At 40.4% G+C, this 24,277-nt stretch overlaps 1 protein-coding gene across 3 annotated transcripts in view; it reads left to right on the plus strand.

The window, feature by feature from the left end:
- The window catches only part of KIF26A (kinesin family member 26A), a 214,458-nt gene extending 198,880 nt beyond the window's left edge, over window positions 1-15,578 (plus strand). For all 3 annotated transcript variants that reach the window (XM_042444932.1, XM_042444933.1, XM_042444934.1), the window contains 4 exons: window positions 6,487-6,677; window positions 7,189-7,209; window positions 9,507-9,657; window positions 11,422-15,578. In XM_042444932.1, coding sequence (XP_042300866.1) covers window positions 6,487-6,677; window positions 7,189-7,209; window positions 9,507-9,657; window positions 11,422-11,600 — 542 coding nt within the window. In that variant the 3' untranslated portion in view covers window positions 11,601-15,578. The remainder of the gene's footprint in view (window positions 1-6,486; window positions 6,678-7,188; window positions 7,210-9,506; window positions 9,658-11,421) is intronic.
- The last annotated feature ends 8,699 nt before the right edge of the window (window positions 15,579-24,277 follow it).

Here is a 24,277-nt window from a genome sequence, read left to right on the forward strand (position 1 = left end):
CACCACAAGTCAGGAAGAATGTTGACAAGCTGGAATTTGTCCAGAGGAGTCAACCAAAATGGTAAAGGTTTGGAAACCATGCCCTATGCGGAGCGGCCTAGGGAACTATTTATTATTATTTATTGTTTATTTACTTCATTTATATGCCACCTTTCTCCCAAAGTGGGACCCAAGGCAGCTTCCAAAAACAGTAAAATCAAAAATTAAAAATGTTTACAATTAATTTTTATAGCAATTAAAAATCTACACATTAAACACTATAGGAACACTGTAAATGCCATAAAAAAGTTAAAAACAAATAAAACACACAAATAAATTAAAAAAATAAACCTTCCCTGATTAACTATTAAAAGCCTGCTTAAACAAAATTGTCTTTGTCTGCCAGCTAAGGAAAGCAGAGAAGGCCCAGCCTTACCTTCTGTGGAAGGGAGTTTCAGAAGGTGGGAGCAGCCATTGAGAGGGATCTGTCATGTTCTCACCAAGCAACCTGTGATGATGGCAAGACTGAGAAAAAACTTGCCCCTGACGATCTTAGTGATCTTGCAGGTTTGTGTGGGGAGATACAGTCTTTCAGATATTCTGGACCCAATCCCTTTAGGGTTTTATAGGGCATGACCAGCACTTGAAATTTTGGCTGGAAATGAACTGGTACAGTGAAACAGTTTTAACAAGGGAGTTATACGCTCCCTATATCTGGCCATGGTCAGCATTCTAACTATTGAAGTGTCTGAACAGTTTCTAAAGGCAGCTCTGCTTGGAGTGCTGGCTACATTAGCCTGAAGAGGCGAAGGTTAAGAGATAACGTGATAGCCCTGCTTAAATGTTTGAAGGGATGTCATATTGAGGATGCTCTTCTGCTGCTCCAGAGACCAGGACATGGAGCAATGGATTCAAATTACAGGAAAAGAGATACCACCTCAACATTAGGAAGAACAGCAAGATGGCAAGAGCTTTTCAACAGTGTGCAACACTTTAGGATGTCAAAACAACAGGATACAATTTTTCAGAATTCTCACTGGTTGATTGTTCTACCCGATAGCATTGTCTGATGGTCAGGAAACCTTTAAAAAAAACAAAACCCTGAGAGTTAATCAATTATGAATATTATTTCTACTGTGGATGGATATGAAATTGGGTTGATGTATAGATGGATGAGGATGTAGGGGACATGTGAATGGATGGATGCTCATGGTGGTTGGAGGGATGATGCTAACATTTATGTAAGGATAGCTGTGAGTGGCAGGGGTAGATCTGGATGCCAATGGATGTGAATAGGGGAGATCTATGCTTGGATGTGACAGGTGGATGGATGGATGAAGTTAATGGCTAGGGCATATATGAGAAAATAAAAAGAGGAGCAAGTGGGGTGGCAATGTGAATAGTGTACTGATGTAGGGATGATTTTTCACATCAGGGAATACAGCCCTAAGGGTGGGAATAAATACTTCCCCAGCCTTGCTTTAAGATTCTGTGTTTATTTAGCAGTTACAAAGTATCATTCTAGTGGCTCTTCCTACAAACCTTTGATTGGCAGGTCCCCAAGTGAAAATCAAAGGGTTATAAAAGAATTTGGCAAAAAACAATGCACTAAACTTTGTGATTAATCTGCTAATTAACTACAAACCTAAGGCTTTCATTAGTTTTACAGTGCATTTAGACAATCAACTGAAATTAGAAATAGATTGGAGATTCACTGGTGTAATCAGTTCCAAGCGGCTTCCTTTCCCAGAAGAGTCTACAAAGACTACTGTGTTCTCTAGCTTTGGACAGAAAAGGATAAGGGCTGATTTGATATGACAATGGAGAAGCCCACTTAGAAAACAAACCATTTCCACAGAGTCATGGGGCACATCTTACTAAAGAAGTATTTTTCAACAGTTTTATTTTTGCAGGAAAATGCATATTAGTAGAAAAGTAAAAGACAACAGTAATAGCGTACCCTCTCCCAGTCTCATTTTACTGTTTACAAGATTAAGATAATTTGTTCTAATCCTTTTATGCATTGCCAAAGTAAATATCTTTATTCATGTAATATATAAATAATTTGCCAGCTTCAGATTGTTCTTTATCAATCAACAGTTTTCTAACTAAAAATCAAAATGGGGGGGTCTGATTTTCAAATGTACTTTTTAACAGATATGCATGCATATTTGCATAATTTAAAAATGTATATATCTAGCTGGGTCCTTTTGTGGATAGAAAAAGAGCTTTTGCCTCAGCGGATTCTCCCATTCACGTTTTCAGAATTGTGTGTTTTCTGGTAGTGCAGTTGTGGCCTTCCACAATTCGAGAGAATACTGTACTGTATCCATGGTTGTGTCTTTGATTTAGTGAAGGCTTCCCTGCTCCTCAGTATTCTCTGGAAGACTGTGGATGTGGAAAGTTTCATTGAGGAGGAATGAGGAATAGATGAAAATAGCTTCTCCTCCTGTTCTGATAGGAGCTATTAAATAGAACCTCGTGCTTCATCACTGCCATAAAACATTTGCTTTATTGAAACACTAATATTTTCAGCATTGTTGTTGTTGTTAGCTGCCTTTGAGTCGACCTTGACTCATGGTGATCCAGTGAATGAGATGTCTCCAAGCCCCCATATCCTCTACCTCTTTGAAATTTTACTGCTCACATGGCAGGATTCACTTTCTAAGGCAGGAGGGTGAGACTGTGTTGAGATAGCTACAAGAAGCAGATCAGTACCAGAATGAAGTGATCATTCAGGCCTAAAATCAAAGGGCTAGAGTAGAACCATTGATTTACTAGCCCTCTTCCAGTTGGGACTACTGTATATATTCAAGTATAAGTCAACTTCATGTTGACTTCCAGTTGACTTTGGCCCCCAAACCTGTGTCAAGGGCAGGTTTGGAGGCCAAAATTAGGGATTTTGATACAGTCCATGGATAAGTTGCTGGTAAAACCAATGGGCATGTAACAAAGGATCTAAAGGATGAAGCAAAGGAAAGCAATGCCAAAAATCCTTCAAAATTCCAGCAGGCATAGCTGTTTGTAGGAAGGAAGGTTGAGTGAGTAGAGGGGGATCAGAGCTTCCAGAACAGATCATACTCGTGCCTTTCACCAGGGGATGGTTCCTTTTTAAAATAAGAATTAAAGCACAGTATTTCCAATGACCCATGAATAAGTTGACTCAGTGGTTTTGGGGTCATTTTTTGACTAGAATTTCTAGATTTACACAGAAGCATATGCAGTAACCCTTGGATTTATGCCTCAGTTTTCACCAACAACCAGTAAAAAGTGGCATCCCATATTACAAAGAAGGTGGAGTGGGGAGCTTCTTCTTAACACAGAGTATAGGAAGTTGCTTTTAGTAGAGATGGGACACACAAGGAGGTTCAGTCCAAACATGCCCTTGGATTTATTTGTTAATCAGCAGAAGTACCCAACCTTGCATGATTTAGATACCCTTCAGTCTCCACCTGGGTTCTTTTCCCCTCCCACTTACATACCTACTCCCTTTATTTACTCACATATCCACCAGTCCAGGTGGTCTTCCTCTCCTGCCACTGATCCACCTCTTTCCCATGCTAAAAGCTTTTTATCTCCTCTCACCTGCCTAGGTGCTCCCTGCTCTCTCTCCTCTATCCCTCATCAGGAAGCACAACCTTCTTTTACATTTTAGAAAGTTAGGAAGGTTTGCCATGTACTAACTGAAATTGGTGTTTAAAGCTGCAGTCAAATTTCAATTAATTAAAATTAATAATCCAGTAAAAAAGAAAGTAACTGTGAGATGCACAATCATTGGCTAGAATCTTGTTGATGCACTGTGCTAGCATAATAGTGCAATTAGTGGTTCCACTCTCATCCAGAGCCTTTAGCAGTGACAGAGGAAATAAGGCAAAGGCCAGAATCCTGTTATTGTCTAATGCATGTGTAACTTCATCAATAAAAGCAGTTGGATGTTTCCAACTGTATGTTGGAAGAGACCTCAAGGGCCATTGTTCAACCCCCCGCCATGCAGAGAAATGTAACCAAAGCACCCCTGACAAATAACCTCCCAGCCTCTGTTTAAAAACCTCCAAAGATGGAGACTCCACCATGCCCCAAAGCAGCATATTCCACTGTCAAATAGGTCTTACCATCAGGAAGTTCTTCCTAATGTTTAGGTGGTTCTCCCAGTAGTTTGAATCCATTCCTCCGTGTCCTGTTCTTTGGAGCTGCAGAAAGCAAACTTGCACAATCTCCAGTATGACATCTTTTCAAATATTTAAACAGGGCCATAAATATCACCTCTTAACTTTATTTTTTCCAGGCTAAACATACCCTAAGATATTCCTCATAGGGCATGATTTCCATAGTTTTGTCCAATGTGGAAAGTCTACATTCAGTCCAAAGTTGTGGAAGCAGAATGGCCCGCATGTTGCATTGTGGATGGATACATATTGTGTGTAGATGTACATGGATTGAGTATTTCATTACACATTTGCAATTTTGATTCATTTGCACAGTGTTGCCATTCAGCACAAGGGGTTTATAATTCACAACTACATGTGGAGATCTACTCTGTGCTTTCCATATGAAGGGTCTTCTTGAAAGCTTTGGTCCTCATCATTGGGAGAAGGCTGCCAGCACTGACCAGACTATTTTGCAAATGCCTGGCTTCTAAATTGGTCCTAGTGGTCTGCTCTAGTTAACCCTGTCCCATCTTCTCCGAGTTGCCTTTGCATGATGAGAAAGACCTACAGGAGTGCTATAAATGCAAGTAGTTGTCTTTATTTGGAGTGGAATACTCATGGCTTTGCTAGGACAGTTTGTGGATGAAATTTGGTACCATTTCAGTACATCCATAGTTCTGAATATCTCTGTATGTCTGAACACTTGAAACACCATTTTAGAACATCCTATTTTAAAACATCTGTACATTTATTACAGATATGTAATAAATAATAATAAATAAACTTTATTCTTATACCCTGTCTTTCTGCTGCAGCAGTCAGGGTGGCTTACATGACTAGAATATGTTAGAATAATACATACTCTCAATAAATAAATTGACCCCCCCCATTAAAACAGGATTAAATACAATACAAATATGTGTGTGTGTGTGTGTGTGGGGGGGTTATAAAGATCTGCTTCCTGGTTTGTTGTGACCAGTCTGCTTCCTTGTGCACCCAATCTGTTTAAAGGTCCAGTTTCAGCCTTTGCAACTATTCTCTTTTCATAGCACATCAACCTCTTAAGTCTCTTCTACAAATCAATATTAACAGCTGTGTAAAGTTGCACACATATTGAGAAGGTATTACTGGCTGATGGATTTGTATTTGGCTTTGCCCCAGGAAATGCTTTATAAGGTCTTTCTTTTTAAAATGACAAACAGTTCCTTTCCTCAATTGGAATTGTCCACTGTCATTAAATTACAACTTACCTTTTGGAGTGCTTAGTGCTTTGCCACTCCTAATGTATTCAGAAGCTGTTCGAGGAAAAGGAGGTTTAACGGTTGTGATGAGAGAAATGACTTGCAGAAGAAGCCTGTGAATGTTTTTTCACTAGGACTTACTCCTAGGCAAATGTGTGTAAAAAAGTAAGCCTAAACCCTAGGTGGGGGTGACTTTGGCAAATATTCAGTTGTTACTTCCAGCTAGAATGTATCACTGAAATGGGGGATGCACATGAATCTTTACTTACCAAGTTCCCATTGATTTGGTCAGCCTACACTAGTTGGGAGTAACACATCCCTGTATTTTCTGTTGGTTGAGAGCCACATTCCTTTTGGCATAACTTGTTGGGAGCTACATGTGGATGAAACCACACCTTCCCCCTCCTTCCATTTCTCTCGTGCCTCTTTTTGTGTTCCTCCTCTTCCTCCCTATCCAGTGACTAACTGAAGGATGAACAGTTTTGACTCAAAAGATTCATAGACACATAGAGTTGGAAGGTAGTGAAGAAGACATCTAGTCCAACCCCCCTGCCAGCATTTTTTATGAACTGACAGTTTACAAAGAGTGTTTGAAATTTGGAAGAGCTAGCATGGTGTTGTGGTTTGTGCATTGGACTATGACTCTGGAGACCAGGGTTCAAATCCCCACTTGGCCATGGAAACCCACTGGATGACCTTGGGCAAACTGCTCCCTCTCAGCCTCAGAGGAAGACAATGGCAAACCCCAACCTCCTCTGAACAAATCTTGCCCAGAAAACTGAGTGATACCCATCAGTCAGAAACAACTTGAAGGCACACAATAACACAGTTTGATACATAATTTGAAATAGGATTAAGGACTGCCATTGGCCTAATGCTGCTGTTCTTGTTGCTGCATCTGTTCCTTCTCCTTATTATTAATTCACTTTTACTCTGCCCCTGAAATCATACAGAAAGCTAAGGAAGTGCATACCCCATCTGATTTACTCCCAGCCTTCCTAATCTGGCGGAGCAGGTCTGTAAGGGTGATGTAAACACAAGCTTTGTCATTGGGTTGGGCTTGACTTGGACACAAATGCACCCAAGCTGAAACATTTCTTTTTTTTTTAAACCCTCAGGTTTCCAGCGACGTCGATTGATCCCAGCTCCTCTTCCTGATTCTGCATCCCTGGGGAGAAAGCAAAATGTCGCTGGTCAGTGGGTTGATCTACCACCCTTGCCAGGCACTTTGAAAGAGCCATTTGAAATTAAAGTTTATGAGATTGATGATGTGGAACGATTACAGCGACACAGACAAGAGGAAAGTGAGGTCAGTGCATATTTCACGGCAACAGCAAACAATTTAAATGGCATACACATTTACACGACACACAAGGCTTGAAATCTAGTGAATGGTGCTAGAGGAGAATGGATTGCAATTAAAAACACTGTTGTTATGTGTTTTTTTTTTACCATTCATATGTTGGGGTGCCTCACCCATCGAAAATAATTGCTGCCTGCCATTAATTGTGTTTAACGCAGCTGATGGAGTGAATGGAGAATATCAATTAATACGTTACGAGAAAGCTTTATAATCATTGTCTGCCTGATGAAACTTTATGGGCTTTCCTTCACTACAGGGTCATTAACTCTTTATGTAAATGACATAAAATATCCCGGTTAGAATTCTGTTAAATGCAAGAAGTTGTGAGTTTAATTTACTTGTAATTGGCAAAACAATCCAGTTAATTTCGAGTTGGTGCTAGGAATGGCAGCTATTCCTCTGGTACCATATTTTAACAATAAAGAAAATAACTTTTCTTCTCTTGTTTCTTTTGCAGCCTTTCCAGGATGTTGAAAAGGTAGGTCATGTCTTCCTTATATCATCCAGAAGTAGATATTTTGCAGCAAACATAGAATCTCTAGGATAGTTTTTTTAAAAAAATCAGTTCTTTATTTATACATTTCCATCATCTCATACAAATAAACATATGGGATTCAGTGATACTAGATGTGTGCAAAACACAGTAATATACATACATCCAAGCATACCTATTTCTGGCCTAAATCCTATTGATAGTCCTATATAGATTCACTGAAACAGTTGTTGAATAGTGCATGAAAATTTATGTCAGTCCCATTGATTCAATGGTCTGCTGGAGTTGGGAGTAACAATAGGATTCAAGTTTGTTGTTGTTCTGTACTTTCATGTTGATTCTGCCTTATGGCAACCCAATGTCAGACCTATCACAGAGTTTTCTTGGTTCAGAGCGGGTTTGCCTCTGCCTTCATTTGACGCTGAGAGAATGTGATTTACCCAAGGTCACCCAGTGGGTTTCTTTGGCTGAGTAGGGATTCAAATCCTGGCTTTCAGAGTTGTGTTCCTACACTCAAACCACTACAGGGTTCAAGCTTTCACCAATAAAACCAATGGCTGGGACATCGTATTGTATTTACTTATGTTATGAAAGTAGAGAGGGGGAGTGTTTCAGTAGAGAGTTCAGAACTCGGACTAATACACACACACACACACACACACACACACACACACACACACACGGTCCAGAATCCCCATACCATGATGATTAGTAATTTATCCAAGCTCTCAGGGCATGACATGTTTTACTATATGGACAATGATGGAAGAAAGTTGAGGAAGGATATGTGAAGTCGAAGGCTTCACAGTATATATATCCCCGACTTTTTTCTAGGCAAGCATTCTCTGAAGTTACCAGCCACAGATGCTGGTGAAACATCAGGAAGAAACTCTTCTAAAACATGGCCACATAGCCCGAAAAACCCACAAAAAACAGAGGAAGGATCCCTTTAACCTTCTAGTTATATTTTAGAATGGTTTTTATCTCTTTGGATACTTTAGATTTTCTGTGGCCTTGTTTGCACTGAACAGGTTACTCCAGGAATGGCCTGGAGTATCCTGCCCCCAGAGGTGCCACAACCTCATTCCATTCCTACACAGAGGTAGCTGTTTGCAATGGGGTCTCATTGAGCCACCCAGCACATATGCTGCCACCATAGGTTGCTTGCTTCAGAAAGAGGTCCCCAGCAATCATATGGCTGGGTGTCTTGTTCTGACCTCAGAGTAAATGAAACCCCTGCACAAAGTTTCCCTGGTGCAGGAACAGAGGTCACTGGATCTTCCTGAAAGATCCGGAGTAAGTTTTTAAAAATCTAGTGTAACATGCTAGTGTTGATGCTGACCATGCTGGACATTGTCAGGACTATTCACCACAGAACTGGGCTTTGGGCTGTGCATCATCTAAACAGGACACTTTCAGAATGGGGGGGAAATGGGCCATTTGGCCCATGCAGACAAGGCCTATGATAACACTGCTTTTAAAGTTTTAATTTCCATAGTAAAATGTGTCATGTCCTGAGAGCTTTCACAACAGAGAAACCTCAACATGGTGCCCTTCAGACTACAGATGATTTGGACTACAACTGACGTAAGGTATGACTGTTGCCCATGCTGTTGGAAGTTGTAGCCCTCAAACATCTGGAGGATAGGGTGTTTCATAAGCCAAACAAATAATAAAAATAATACCTAACATTGGAATGGATTTTTTTGTAGTGGAGAAGCCACACTGGTGTCTGTGCATAACCCTTCTCCTACTCTCTGCTTCTTCTGTGCAGCTTCTTTCTTTCTCTCACTGTTCTTATGCAAGGTTCAGAAGCAGAAGTTGCGGGGGGAAAGGAGAGGTAGTAGAAGGGTTAAGCACGATACTGGCACTTAGTCTCCAGTTTTCTTCCTCCGCTGCACTCCACCTCCACTTTTCAGAGGCAGATTTTGCTGTTTTAGTTTTCTAACTAAATTATATTTATCCTTTGCAGTGGAGGAAGAAACATTTTTTTTTTACATATGGTTGTAATTTAAGAGAATCGTGGAGAAGTGCATTAACACAGGGAATGGTAATAAATGCCTTAAGTGCTCAGCACATGTTGTTTTTATTAGGTTAGTATCTATGCAAGTCCATTTCCTGCAAGTGTAGCAGAGCTGAGAGAGGATTCTTCCCTGGTTTAATGTTGCATAATTGTGGTAGCTGATTCTGAATGATGAGGACAGTGGGTTTTTTAAGACGAGGAAGACATAAGCAGATGGCAAGTGAGTCACATTTGGTCATTTTTTTTTGTCTCCCCAAAGGGCCTGATATATTTTAATACAAAACTGAAAATCCTGGAGAGGCGACACCAGAGGATTAGAGAAGTGAAAGCAAAGCACGAGCTCTTGAAAGATGAGTTGGAAGAAACAAAGTGTAGGTTGATGTTGGATCCAAGCAAGTGGAAAGGAGAATGTAAGTATGTCTTATTCACTAGGGCAACAGTTCCTGGTTCAGAGAAAATTAGTCATGCAGGGGCATAGACTCCCAATAGCTACTGGCATCTAGGAAAAAAAGGAGTCTAATGCTTTTGATCCTCTATTCTCAAAATACTGAAGAAATAGATGTGAATTGGTTGCGTGTTTCCCTTGTCATAATTTAACCATGTGTTTCTTCTGCTCTGTTTTCTTATGGTTTAACACAGAGGTCTAGCAATGGGTCTGTGTGAAGTTGTTGCCTCCCCAAATAAGAATTCTGTCCTGCCATGAAAGTTTTCTCCACTCCCCAAATTTCTATCATTGCAGTAATTTAAAACTTCAGTTGAGAATTTAGAAATAAAAGAAAAGGGACAGGCAAAATTACTGAAGGAATGTGAACACAGCATCTAAGTATATAATCTATAATCTAATAATTATAGTTGTGAACAGTTTTCAGAGACTCACTCTGCAATGCCAGAAATTTGGGAGTGGAGCAAACTTGCATTTGGAAGGACCAGAATTCTGACTTGGAGAGGCACTGCCCTCACCCCCCACCCCCGCTCTTGTAGCTATACCCCTGGTTTAACATGTTCAAAGAGTGACTACAGACATTTATAGAAACACATGGCCTGTGTTAAATATATGTTAACTGATCTTAAGGATGTTGGCTCCTTTGATACTTCTAATGGTCTGTTTCGGACTCTGGTGCCACTCTTAAGTGCTCCTCTTTGATCTTTTCCTAGCTTTCCAAAATAGTTCCAGCTTCTCTTACCAGTGTTTTGGATCTTCAGTGAAATCATTGAGATTTCTGTGTGTTTATTATTACCTGTCTGGTATATGTTAAAATTTGGTGTTGTGTACACAGATCACAATGAAGTGTTTTGTTTTCACCTTTCAAGATGGAACTGCCTTCTGTGCTTGACATGAGGTTGCCTATATTGAATCCTCCTCCCCCCCAATCTTCTAGGCACTCTTACCTGTATAATAGTGTGATCAAGTTTTGAATCTCCTTGCCTTTTCTTCATCTTCATTGATAGGAATAAATGGAATATAGTACAAGATGATGTCAAAGGATGGAGGAGCAAAGTACCCTTATTCTGTCCTTAATCTGTGGTATTCATGCAATCAGAGGGTAGATTATCACACATGCTTATCCCATTCTTCTCCTGTCTGTAAAGAGTAATGGACCTGCCATTTGGTATTAATAAGAGTTTCCGTTAATACCAAATGGATAGAAGAAGAACAGGCTAAGTGTGCAGGGGTGTGATAATCTTCCCCCTGATCATGCAAATACCATGGTTACTTAGAGGTGGTTTTGCCAGTTCCTTCCTCTGAAATATAGATTTTCCTTGGCTAGGTGGTTATAATAACAGTTTTCAGAACAACAGCAAAATACAAACAAACGAACAAAAATAATACACAAAATTATCTTGTATTATTACTCTTCTGATCAACAAAACATGCTGAGTTTATTGCCTCTTGTACCTAAGTCCATGCTGGGCCAAAGGTCTATTCACATTCTATAATGCACACCACCTTGCTATAGGGGTCTGCTGCCTATCTGTAGGCTTCTGGTTAAGGTGCCTGGTCATGTCATACAGAAGGCTGATATGAGCCATTCAGGACCCTCCCTACCCTTAGGCAGATTTGAGGTACTGACAAAAGGCAAGACATTACCAAGTGAACAGTGATAACAGATAGGTTTCCAAAAGATTAGAGCTGAGATCCTCAAATACTTCTGTTTGTCTTTTGATGCCAACAGTTGAGGTTGACCCTGATCTTGATAAGGAGTCGCAAGATTATCTGGAGGCACTGGAACAAGTGACTGATGAATTGGAGCAGTGTGTGAATCTGTGCAAGTCACATGTCATGATTGTCACCTGCTTTGATATTGGAGTAATCTGTGACACCCAGGATGCTGTACGTGAAGTGGAAGTTTGAAGGTGGTTTGCAAAAGGACTCAAGGAGGTGATGCCCAGCTATCAAAAGATGAGAGGAAAAAAATATGTGTGTTGGAAAGCAGAGGTGGAAACATGAAGACATGTGATGAAGAATGTTGTCAAAGCCTGAAGCTGTCGAGGAATTAGAATGTTCTAAACCTTTGTGGTGCCTCAGCAACCTATGAATTGTACAAAGTTCAACCTGAGATTTCTAATGAATGAAAGGAGACAAATAAAACAAACCCTATCAAGAACCAACTTTGTCTGAAAAGGAGAAGTGCCTTTACCGCTCATGTGTGACTTGTTTCCTTGATTTTGTATTTGTTGCTAGAATTGAAACCAGCAAACTTAAACAGACCATAAAATGTATTCCTTTGAAAGTTTTTATACTGTATAGTGTAATTTATGACTATATGTAAAAAAATACAAAAACAGAAATTGTAGGAAAAGCAATAAGTAAATTATGTTTTCATACCTGAATTTGCCTCCTTGTTTAATGGAAAAGCTGGTTTTATGTAGCAGAACAGAAAAAATAAATAAATTGTATTATAATTGCTTTTTTGTGGTTTAGGATTTGAGATATTTTTATGAACATTTATCTATTGGAAAGGTGTATTATGAAATTTCAAAATGCTTAGTTTGTATTCAGTTTTTTATACGCTTCCTTTTTAAGATCATGCGGAACATGTTTTTTTTCCATGTTTTCTACAAAATATTAGGGCTGAAATGTTTGGTCAATTAATCAATTAGATTAGTTGATTAAAACAACTGTACAACTGCTTAAAAAGGTGCCTCCTGATTTACTGAATAGCAGGTTTTTAAAATGTTGTTTAAACTTACTTTTTAAATACAATACTTAACAGAACCTGATGGTGACGGACACTGTCACAGATGAAGCATTCCATGTTACTTGTTACTTCTTTCTTACCTTTTCAGGAATGCCTCTTTCAAGATGGCAGTGGCTGCAACACGTGCATTCATAATTTTAAAATGAAAGGAGTGTGTTTTTTCCTCTTGAGAGTTGTTGTTTTTGTCTGTCTACAAAACTATGCTGTTTTAATCCATTTACTTAATTGGTTGATTAATTGGATGAACAATCTACCATTAATGGTGTGGTCAAGATTTCTTCCATCAGGTGAGGGTACTAATAAATGAATCCCATACCGTTCTCCCATGGGCCATGTTCCTTATATCCCTTACTTATTGTATTGGGGCAGATAACTTTGAGTGTTAGAGTGGCAACATTGTCTTGCTAAACCAGCTGGTGCTGTGTCCTGATGCTGCCATGATCTTTGTTGCCACACTGCTAAAATCTCACAGTGTAACAGTGGTGGCATAGAAGCTACAATTCAGCTTTGAAACAAGGTGCATGCAGGAATCTAAACTTTGTTTTGAAGTTGAATAGTGCTTTCAGGATCACAATTCATTTTGAATATAAGATATGGACTGCCTGTCTTCTTCCTTTTAAAGGTAATAGTATCTCCCCCCCCCAGTGCCAAAAATTAGCAGCACAATCTTGGGGGGCAGTGGGGACCACAAAATTAAACCAGGGTGGGGCCACATGTAACCCATGGGCCATATGTTGTCTGCCCATGCTTTAGATTCTTGAAATGGGTTACATATCAGTAAGCAAGTTCCAACAGAGTAACCAAGAGTAAGCAGTGAGAGCATTGGTTACAGGAGCAACCTATACAACAGGGATGGAAACTCTATCGCCCAGAGGTTTCATGTAGCCTTGTGAGAGGTCTTGCCAGACCTCCCCAGACCTTAATATTTTGTGATACCCTTTTCAGCTGTGGGAGAAAAACACACTTTGTTTTTACAAATAATAGTGTCCAGGAGCTTAATTCCATAAATGAAGTCTGGCCTCACCTCACTCAAAAGCAAGAAAAACAGTCAAACAAAAGTGACTCCTGGTTACCAATGAGCACATTCTTGTGGCCTGCTGGGATTCTGGAGGAGCCAAAAATGGTTCTCCAACCCTCAGTGCATCCTCACTTCAACTGTACATTATAATGCACAAAAGTGTCTGCATGAAGCTGCTTTGAGAATGATTTCCAGAACAGGAGCATTGATGGGGAGTGTGCTTTAGCATTACCCTACTTGCTGTTTTTCCATGGCAGTTCACTCTCCAGTTGCTCTGGAGGTGTGTGTTTAACATAATAAACACATCTTTTAGGCTGTTGTAGGATACAGCAGGTGGGTGCAGATTAAGCATGACCCTGACACTTCCTGTGCTGAAAATTGCTTCCAGTAGCCTTGACTAAAAGAAACAAGTGTTAGGACTTTTATACACATTTTTGATAATTTTGATAACTGACCTCATTTATCACTGGCTTTTCTAGAATTCCTTAACCCAGGAGCATTAAATACCCTAACACAAAATGTCCAGCTTCCTGTTAGTGACATATGCAATTCCACAATATACTTGTGTATGTACCTTATTGGCCGTTGAGTATTCCCTTCCTCTTTCTGCAATGCCCAAAGCTCCCCTTGATTTACCATGTCATTCCTATGGTCACCCCTCTCCAATGCTTTTGTATTTGGAGAGCTGAGGGGATTAGAGAAGCATCTGGCTGTGTTCACATATCCAGATGCAGTCTGATGGCATCATCTACCGAGATCTCCAGAGGATCCTGGCAGATTTAGCAGAAGATGTGCTCAGTCTGTGTTTGGTTATGGACACATAGCCAGACACCTCTCCAATCCCACTTCTTCTGCTCTCCATCATCTGTGGAATGGCTGTTGGTATGGTGCTATTGAAGTGATATGATGAGTCCTGTGAGGTTTTTTCTCCTTGAAACTGGCTTGCAAATTATGACCACTCTTGTTGCAAGGCCTGATAGCCTGGGGGCAAAGACCTTGAGCTGGGCATAACACACAGGACTTGACGTTGCCGGCCCCTGCCTTAAGCTAACTCAAAGAAGTCTGTAAACAACACTGTGGTTTTGTTTCATTTTTCTTTTTCTTCTGAATGCAAGAATTAAGAACAAGGGTTTGGATCCAGACTTTTAAAGGAATAGAATGGAAACTTCAGGCAGTTCCAGTTGTCAATCTCCCCCGGTCTCTGGGACTTTCTGTGGGCTGCGTGGACTTCCTTAAATGAAACCAGTCAGCAGTCCACTTCTGATTTTGAAAAACTGAAATTTTGGGATGTGAAACAATCCAAAGGTATGGTATGACCTATGGGAAGGTTGCATCCCTGCTCTTGGAGACCTCCAGGAAAGATAATTCATCTTTCTTTTGCCATAAAAGGAGTAAATCCAAGGTAGCCCAAATGCTGCAAGACAGCTTTGGAGAATTGGATGCATTCCTGGGGCCATACTTTACTCACAACTGACTTTTAAGTCCTACTTAGGAGTGTGTGTCTGCCTTCAATTTGCCAGTCAACTTATGGTGACCCCATAAATTTAATGGACCTACAGTACTTAAATCATTTAAGTTGATCGTGATGAACAAATCCATCTGCTCCATTACTAAGTCTTGATCCAACCTAATGTTCACTACCAAAATTACAGGGAAGTGGGAGAAAAAGTTTTCCGGTTTTTTTGGTTGTTTTGGGTAACTATTAAGTTACATCCATATTTTTGTATTGTTTTGACAAGAAATATAGCATTTGCATTTTTATGAACTTTGAAAGACAAATATATCTTTTTACAGTTTTTCTAAGGAAGGCAAACTCTCAGGATTGTTTCTAGACATGCTGCATGAATCTCGTGCTTTCTCGCCCTCCCCCTTCTTTTTTAAAGGAAACCACTTTTCAGGTGGAGACTATTGATACATTGTTGCCAAACAAAATGACTTTTGAAAACATTTGATAGTGTATGTAATAAGTGCATTTCATACGGAATCATATTTTCTGATCATTTTGCTTTGTATGGGGTTGTGTCCCCCTCCCCTGAAATCCTTTGTATAAATTGTATACTATAATGGTTTGCTTCAGCTTTTCCTGTGAATAAAAAGATACATCTATTGTTAACTCTGTCTTTTGATTTTATTGCTTTTGTTTTCTGCTGGCAGTGGAGAATGAGACATTTATACTTATCACCCTTGAAAAGGTAATATACAGTGGAGATGTAAAAATCTCTGCCTTGACTCTTGTTTCATATTGACTTGTGTCTTAGCACATGTACAAGTTTGCTTACAAATATACATTTTTGTCCCAAGATGGCATGTCCACATGTGGCTCAAGGTTGCAGAAGCAGAGTTGCACATGCAGTTCTGTTGCCCATGCAGAAGTGCATTGGGTTGTGCATTCAATGAACATTTAGCCATGCATTTTGTAGCTTTGGTTGCCAGAATAAAAAAGTAGAGTGTAGAAGAGGGAATTTCAGCAAGAGTTACTGGGTTACCTGGCTGTGTGACAAGGAACATCTGCTGAAATTCCCTATTCTATGCAGCCATTGAGAGTACAGGTTGAGTCTCCCTTTTCAAAAATGCTTGGGACCAAAAGTGTTTGGGATTTCAGAATTGTTTGGAGTTTCCAATATTTGCATATACATTGTGAGGTAGTGAGATTTCTTGGTGATGGGGCCAAAGTTTAAACATGACATTCATTTATGCTTCATATACACCCTAAACACATAGGCTGAAGGTAATTTTATACACAATATTTTAAATAATGTTGTGCATGAAGCCAACTTTGAATACGTTGGACCACCAGAAAGCAAAGCAGTCACTATCTCAGCTACCCATGTGGATGACTGTAGAATATTTTGGATTTTGGAATTCCAGATAAAGGCAGTCCAACCTGTACTGGAATCCTTTCCAGTTTTCAAACTGGCAGCCTTATTTGGGACTAATGTTGAAAGTTTCACACATCAAGGATAGAAAGCCTTCTGTGTGGCTGTGACAACAGATAGATAAGACTTAGTGAGATAAACCTTTTGGCAAAACATGGTTCATGAAGCCCCCTCTATCATTTTTTGTGGTTCACGACCCCCCCCCCCCCAGCTGTATATGTGTTCTTACAAGCCTCCATTGGATGCACTTCTTTGTAAATCAAGAAGCGAATCTTCTTTTCAGTAAGGCAGCAGAATATGTGTGCATGTGTGTGGGGGGAGATATTTGGTTTTGTTTCTTTGTTTTAAAGTTAATTTCTAGTCCCTTCAGTTTTTGGAGAAATACAATTCCCTTCTTCAGATTTTGAAGTGAGTGTGCTCATGGACTATAGGTTAGCTTTCTATTTGTTAAGGCCCAGTGAACATAGTTTACTCTATTTTTATGCCATCATTTCTCATATTCCATCCCACCTCCCACCCTGCCCCATTCCTCATCATTTACTACTGTGGGACTCTGTAGTGCAATAATGTAGCACAAAGGGTTAAATCCGACTGGATGTTGCAAAGGCACAGACAGGAGAGAACTTGACATAAGACCCGCTGGTCCCAGGGTGCAAGTGCAAAAATGGGTCACAAGCATGTGAAGCTTGTTCACCCCTGAATTACCTCATCTTGCAGCCTGATTCAGCATGTGGTCAATATATATAGATTCATATGAATCACACAGAATCCTGGCTGTTTTGAGAAATCTTCATAAGGTCATTTGCAGAACAATGCTAAAATGTTGGGGGGTTTTGTGATGGGAGATTGTATGGTGGAGAAATTGCCACTTTGTAAACCCATGCCAGCAAAGGTAAACATCTTTAACCTCTCCTTCCAGTTTGGCCTTCAAAAACCCTTCCATTGACAGTAATGGGAATGAAAAAAATCAGCTCCAGTGCTGATTTTAAATTTTAGGTATTTAGGTATTAGATATTAGCTTACATGACATCCCCTGTGTTGGATATGGGGCTTGTCAATTCCATGAGAAAGCACTCAAACTCTCTGTACTTCATGTAGGAATGTTAAGTACCCCTCCAGGCTAAGATGTCAGATATAAATAGCTTCACTCTTTGTACACAGACACTGAGTGCACTCACTACATTGCCCTCAGACACTGAGCTACATCCCGCTTTCTGTGATTTCCTCTTTAGGACAGGGATATATATACCCATCTCTAAAGCCTTCATTATCCAATTTCCATACATCTATTTCAGTTAGCTCTGTATGGTGTTTTTGTTTGAATTGCTATCATGCGATTGGTTTTATTCTTGCATATTTCCAAATACAAATCTTTATTCAGCAAACTTGGAGTCCCCCTACAGTTAGTACTAGTATACATAGGTGGAGACAGTCCTTAAGATACCCAACCTCTTGCAACCCTCCTTGAGTTAAGCAATTCCTCCAACATTTAAGGAGACACTGACACAGTTGATGGGGACCCCAAGTCCCCCCCCCCCACCTATTTGGTTAACATAGGATGGGGTAGGGCTATTTGAATGAGTGGGCTTTGGATGTGGTGAATCCAAGGTCACTAACCATCACAGAGGTTTCAGTGACAGTTGCCCAGCTATCCACACCACATCCAGGAACCCTCCAGTGGTGGAGCCATGAAGAGGGAGGTCTGCATCTTTTAAAGTCCCTTTAGCTGATCTCTTCAGGAGTTCAGACTTTCCACCTTGTACCAGAAAGTCATTGTTTCCCAGCTCACCTTTGAAAGTGGTGTTAGATGAATGGTTCCAATACTTGGGGCCATAAATGTTGGTGGACTTCAAGAAGGTACCAACTTCATAGTCAGTAGTCAGAGATTTCAGATGTGGTCCATCAACATCTGGGGAGCCAGATTTAAGGAGCATTGCCTAAGATGAACCACAGTTATGTTAGCCTTAGGCTGCTGCCACACTATATAATTAATGCAGTTTGACACCGTTTTAACTGTCATGGCTCCACCGTATGGAATCCTGCGATCTGTAGTTTGTTATAGCACCATAGAGCTCTAACAGAGAAAGCTAAACATCTCACTAAATATCTGTGATTATTACTTTTTCAACAATATGTATTTGACTTTGATCCTGCCATTCTCTCCCTGCTCTCAAAATGAGTGTACAGCAGACTGAAATGAACAACAAAAACAGCAACAACAAACCCCAACGGATTTCAACATAAAATAAGTTCAGATATTAAAGCATAAAAATACAAGTAAAAATACAATTTAAAACACTCCAATAAACCTTCCCAACAACTGGTCTCATTCTGCTGACAGACTGAAAGCAAAGGTGAGGCCATCCTACTTTTTCTTGGTAGGAGATTCCAGAGTAGTCAACAAAAAATGAGTAGTGAACAAAAAAGGCCTGGACCAAGGCAGATGGACTGGAGGGAGGGTTCTTCTTCTTAGTTCAGGCCAGGCCCAATGGAGCTGGGCCTGCATCTCTCCCTCCATGGCTGGATGGCACCAGATGAACTGGAAGGAGGGCTCTGCTTCATAGAAGGCACTTGGAAGGCAGAGATCCAGGTAGCAGTAAAACCAGCAGCTTCTTCTTCCCAGATAGTCACTGTGGTGTATATGCTATATATAATATAGTATATTAGTATATACTTTACTTATATACTAATAATAGTTTAACACTGTTAAGTGAAAAGGTTCATTGAACATAATTTATACTTTATTTATGCCATGATGCTATTAATCCTCCTTCCCACATCCCTGTGGGTGAATTCTAGATTCATGATATACACGATCATGGCAGACAATGTGCGGTCTATGGACTGCATGTAATCCCTGGACCCACTTCTGTTGTTCTTGAAGCCCTCCACTAGTCTCCTCAACTCCTCTCAATTTTTAAAACATTCAGTGCAACTTTGAGGCACTGCCAAGACAAGGCAGAAAGTCTTCCAAACAGGGGGAAACACATGAAAACATCTCAGAACTCTCTACTACCCAAGAATAAGCTCCATTTTCCTCTGCATGGTAACAGGAAGTGATGGGATGTCACTTCATGTTGCCCTTCTTTAGAGAGGGACTGAAGAGGAAAACATGCTTGGGCTTGCCAAAGGGTATGTGTGGCTCACATGGGATCAGAAGGAAATTGGCCCCTGACCCTTACTTTGTTGACCATCTCTAATGTGGAGCACTGACTCTCAAGCATTGATCCCCCAGGTGTTTTGGACTAAGCCCCAGAAGCCCCAGCAAGCATGGCCAATAAAAATTCTGGAAAGTCAGAAACATCTGGAGGACGAAGGTCTAAGAACTGGTGTAATCAGGGTGACCAGGCGTTCTCCTTTTCCGGACATGTCCTACATTTCAGCCTTCAGTCCAGGAAGAATTCCAAAATGTCCTTCATTTTGAGCATGACAAAGAAGCATGAATTTCTATATATATGGGTATGTAGAGAGATCTTGTAGCACCTTTGAGACTAACGGAAAGAAAGAAGCTGGCAGCATGAGCTTTCATTGAAACAAAGCATCTGAGGAAGTAGACTAAAGTCTACGAAAGCTCATGCTGCCAGCTTCTTTCTTTCCGTTAGTCTCAAAGGTGCTACAAGATCTCTCTACATACTGATTGTACAGACTAACATGGCTATAACTTTGAATTCTATTTATATGGATGTTTTTAGCTTTTATTTTGTAATGTTCTACATTTTTTCTTCAATGTTCTACATTTCATAGTGCCTTGTCCTCCTTTGCTGTTAGGACATTTGATCACCCTGGCTGAAATGGAAGAAAGAGTCATACTAGAGAAAGGGGGGATTCAATACAAATCGACCATTTTGCAGTGGTAGTCTTGTCTTTTCCCCCTTCAAGAACCTTTCCAGTTCTATTTTGTATTTTAAAATAAAGGTGGAAGAGGTGCTTTCTGCATTAATCAGTTCACTCACTGTGTCAGATTTGCCCCTCCAAAAGCAACAGAACCACAGATGGAATAATCAAGGCAAAAGAAAGGCAAGCAAAAGCAATCTATGGGTGCATCTGCACTGTAGAAATAATGCATTTTTATGTGCTATAGCGTCTTCCTATGTAATCCTGGGATTTATAGTTTTACAAGTTCCTTAGCCTTCTCTGCCAATGAGTGGTGGTGCCTCACACAATGACAAATCCCAGGATGGATCCATGGAAGTTAAAATGGTGTCAAACTGTGTTATTTCTACAGTGTACATGCACCCTAGGATTAGAAAGGATATAAAATCAGGCTGGAAAGAGAATGGCATTCCATGTCCTTGTTGCATAACAGTTGGGACATTTATTACCTCTGGATCTGGACTGGATCTGAATCAAGATCCAGGAACTCCCATGGCACTCTGAGATATAAGATCTCAATCAGATTAGACAAGTTGTCAGAGGCAAAGGAAGAGGCAGCAGCCTCAAGGGGGCATTATAAAATTAAAGCTGTCTAATTTTAACCTTTAATGGGCTTAATCTCCTCATTCTGTCTTTTGTTTTGAATTATTCACTATATGGCATTTAATTATACATGCATATCCAGAGGCATCCAGTACATTTTTGGATAAGCACACTTCCCTAATATGAACATATGAACAACTGCTCAGAAAATGTACTCTTTGGACTGCAACTCCCAGAAACTCCCAAGCAGTTTTTGGGATTTGTCAAACAAAAAAGTAACTTTTCCAAACTTTGCTGTAAACACCCTCAGCACAGTGCAGATCAGAATAAGTAGTGTTCTATTTACAGTGCACCCACGTCATACGCAGACACGATATACATGGCTTTCAGAATATGCTGAAAGCCATGCCAGAAGAAGTGCCACCATGCACCGTCACACACCGCCACAGGCATGAACTTCATTGTCTTTAAGATCTAGAGTCTGAAAACCATGTCCTATGTGGACTTAGGGAGCTGGATATGTTTAGCTTAGAGAAGAGAAGGTTAAGAGGTGATATGATAGCCCTGTTTAAATATTTGAAAGGATGTCATGCTGAAGATAGAGAACACTTATTTTCTGCTGCTCCACAGAATAGGATTCTGAGCAATGGATTCATACAATAGGAAAAGAGATTCCACCTCAATATTAGGAAGAACTTCCTGACAGTAAGAGCTGTTTGACAGTGGAACACACTCCCTCGGAAAGTGGAGATTTTTTTAAGCAGAGGCTGTTGGGAATACCTTGATGGTGTTTTCCTGCATGGCAGGGGGTTGGACTGGATGGCCCTAGTGGTCTCTTCCAATTCTGCAATTCTAGAGTATTTAACCAGATATGTTGGGCTACAATTCCCATAACTCACTAGCCACTATGGATTAGGAAGGCCTATCGGGAATAATAGAATAGGACAGGGCTAGAGGATTATTACATGAGGTTTAAAAAGAGGAATTAGAGCAGAATAGCAACATCTGTGGCCATACCTTATCATATGATGCTGGGTTGGTCCAATAGCTGGTCTGTAGCCCCTCGGTTGCTGGAGAACTCATTCACTGGCAAACCCTGTCAATGCCTTCCAGCTGTTGTACTGTTCCACTGTTGATGCACTTGTGAAAAGTTCCTCTCACTGCAGTACCAATGTGCAGACAGTCATGTTGTGCAAGTGGGCGTGATTCTGCTCCCCAACCCTCACTATTCCTAAGTAGGTTGTTTTTCTCCCTCCCCCAATTTATTTTCTTTTCTTTTTACTTAATGTGTTGCCATAATTGTACTATTGCTCTAAAAAAATTAAAATAACATAGACTAGAAGGCATGCTGGGAGAGGTTAGGTCAAAGAGGCTGGACTATGGACACGGGCATGTGGAAGACAAAGACCAGGACAGAAGCAGCACCATGGTGATTTGGAAGAGCTGTGCGATAATGATTGTCCCCAACTTGGTATGTTTGCATTTCCTAGACTAACCCGATTGTGATGCCTTACAAGCCTGGTGTGATAAAGTCGCTAGAGATCTCTAGATGTTGTTGAAAAGCAATTGCCTTGGTTTCTTTTCACTGGCCATGCCCTCACAACCCCACCAACATCTGAAGTGCCACTGGGACAGAGGTATCATTAGGGGAGTGCAGTGGATGCAAACCACACTAGATGACACCCTAAGGAGGGGTGACACCACTGCTCCCTAAACCTCTGCCTTTTGGAAGACATGGGCTGTGGTGTCCACCTATGCCTCTTTAAAATGTTGAAGAGATGACATGAGTGGGGTGAGACTCAGTGGGAAGAGAAAGGAGAGATACTATTTTTTTAAAAAAATAATAAATTAAAATTTTTAGAATTAAAAACATCCTACCAAATTCTCACTTTAACCACATGAAACAATGTACATGTAAATAAGTGATATAAAAGATAGAGAGATAAGGGAAGGAAATCAAGACAAGAAGGAGGAAGAAATAAGAAGGCTGTAAAAATCATGTATAACACAATAAGAACTTTATGGGATGGAAGGGGTAGGGGTGGAAAAAGATAGGTTAAGATAATAATGTATATACTGTACATAAGATGTTTGCTATTTGTATTTTTAAATTCAATAATAATGATAATAATAATAATAAAAAGAAATGCATACAATAGGTCAGAATCCTGTTGGTCTCTTATGAATGTATAAGTTCCCCTTCAAAGTGACTGGATATTTTTGTTCTATGTGACTATAATCAGTTCAAGGTTGTAGAAGAGGAGTTCTGCATGTGGTGTCATTGCACACGAGAGCCAGTGTGGTGCAATGGTTTGAGTGTTAGACTGTGACTATGGAGACCAGGTTTTGATTCACAGTTTGGCTATGGAAACCCACTGGAAGACCTTGGGTGAATCACACTCTCTCAGCCTCAGGGGAAGGCAATGGCAAACCTCCTCTGATCACCAGGATGAAGGGAAACCATTGGCGAGTAACCTTTCAGTTTGATCGTCAACCAGTTACAATGGGCTGCACAATACTAGCAGTAGTATTGTGCAGCCCACATTTTACAAGCTCCCCTCCCCCCCAGAATAAAAGAGGGGATCTTTTCAAAAGCCTTATGGAAATCAAGATATTCTACATCCACAGCATTCCTTTTATCTATCAAGCTTGTAACTCCTTCAAGGGGAAAAAAAAAAAAGACTGGCTCTGCTTAGCTTTCAAGATCAGATGGAATATGGTGACTTTAGGGTATCTAGAGTATACACCCCATTATTACTACATTCCAGCTAGGTTTCAGTGATGCCTATTATATCATAATTGCTTTGCTGTGTTAAGGTTTCAAGTATGTCTTTTTTTCCATTTCCCATGCTCAATGTACTAGTGTAGAGATATCCACAACTATGGGTCACTTCCCCTATTGTTTTAAGGTTTGTTTCTTCTCATTGTTCAGTTTTGGTACCATTTATCCAGTTCTCTCTTTAACCTTCCGGTTGGTATCTCCAGAATTTGATGAACACCTGCCCTCAGGATTATTGTGTCCCTCTTGCACGGAACTCAGTTTAAAGCCTCCCTGATCAGATCCATGAGATTCTTAGCAAAAAATATTCCAACCACCTGCTGTGAGGTGCAACTAATCACTTGCTAGATGTCCATATTCATGAAACCACAAACCATGGGCCAAGAGGCCAAGCCATTCCCAGGGGCACTATCTGTGTAACCAATTGTTTACCTCTACTATTCTTCTCTTCCTTCCTGGGCCTTGTCCTTCAATTGGGCAGAGAGACAAAATGACATCAAAGTCCTTTGGCTTCCTATCCAGAACCATATAATTCCTTGTGATGTCCTGAAGGCTATGGCTTCCATTGTTATTGGTTCCCAATAACTCGAAGTGTAGTGGAATCTCCTTCCTTGGAGGTCTTTAAACAGAGGCTGGATGGCCATCTGTTGGGGATGTATGATTGAGAATTCCTGCATGGCGGGGGGTTGGACTGGATGGCCCTTGTCTCTTCCAACTCTATTATTCTATGATTCTATGAAA

Source organism: Sceloporus undulatus, chromosome 1 (genome assembly GCF_019175285.1).
Source record: "Sceloporus undulatus isolate JIND9_A2432 ecotype Alabama chromosome 1, SceUnd_v1.1, whole genome shotgun sequence".
NCBI lineage: Eukaryota > Metazoa > Chordata > Lepidosauria > Squamata > Phrynosomatidae > Sceloporus > Sceloporus undulatus.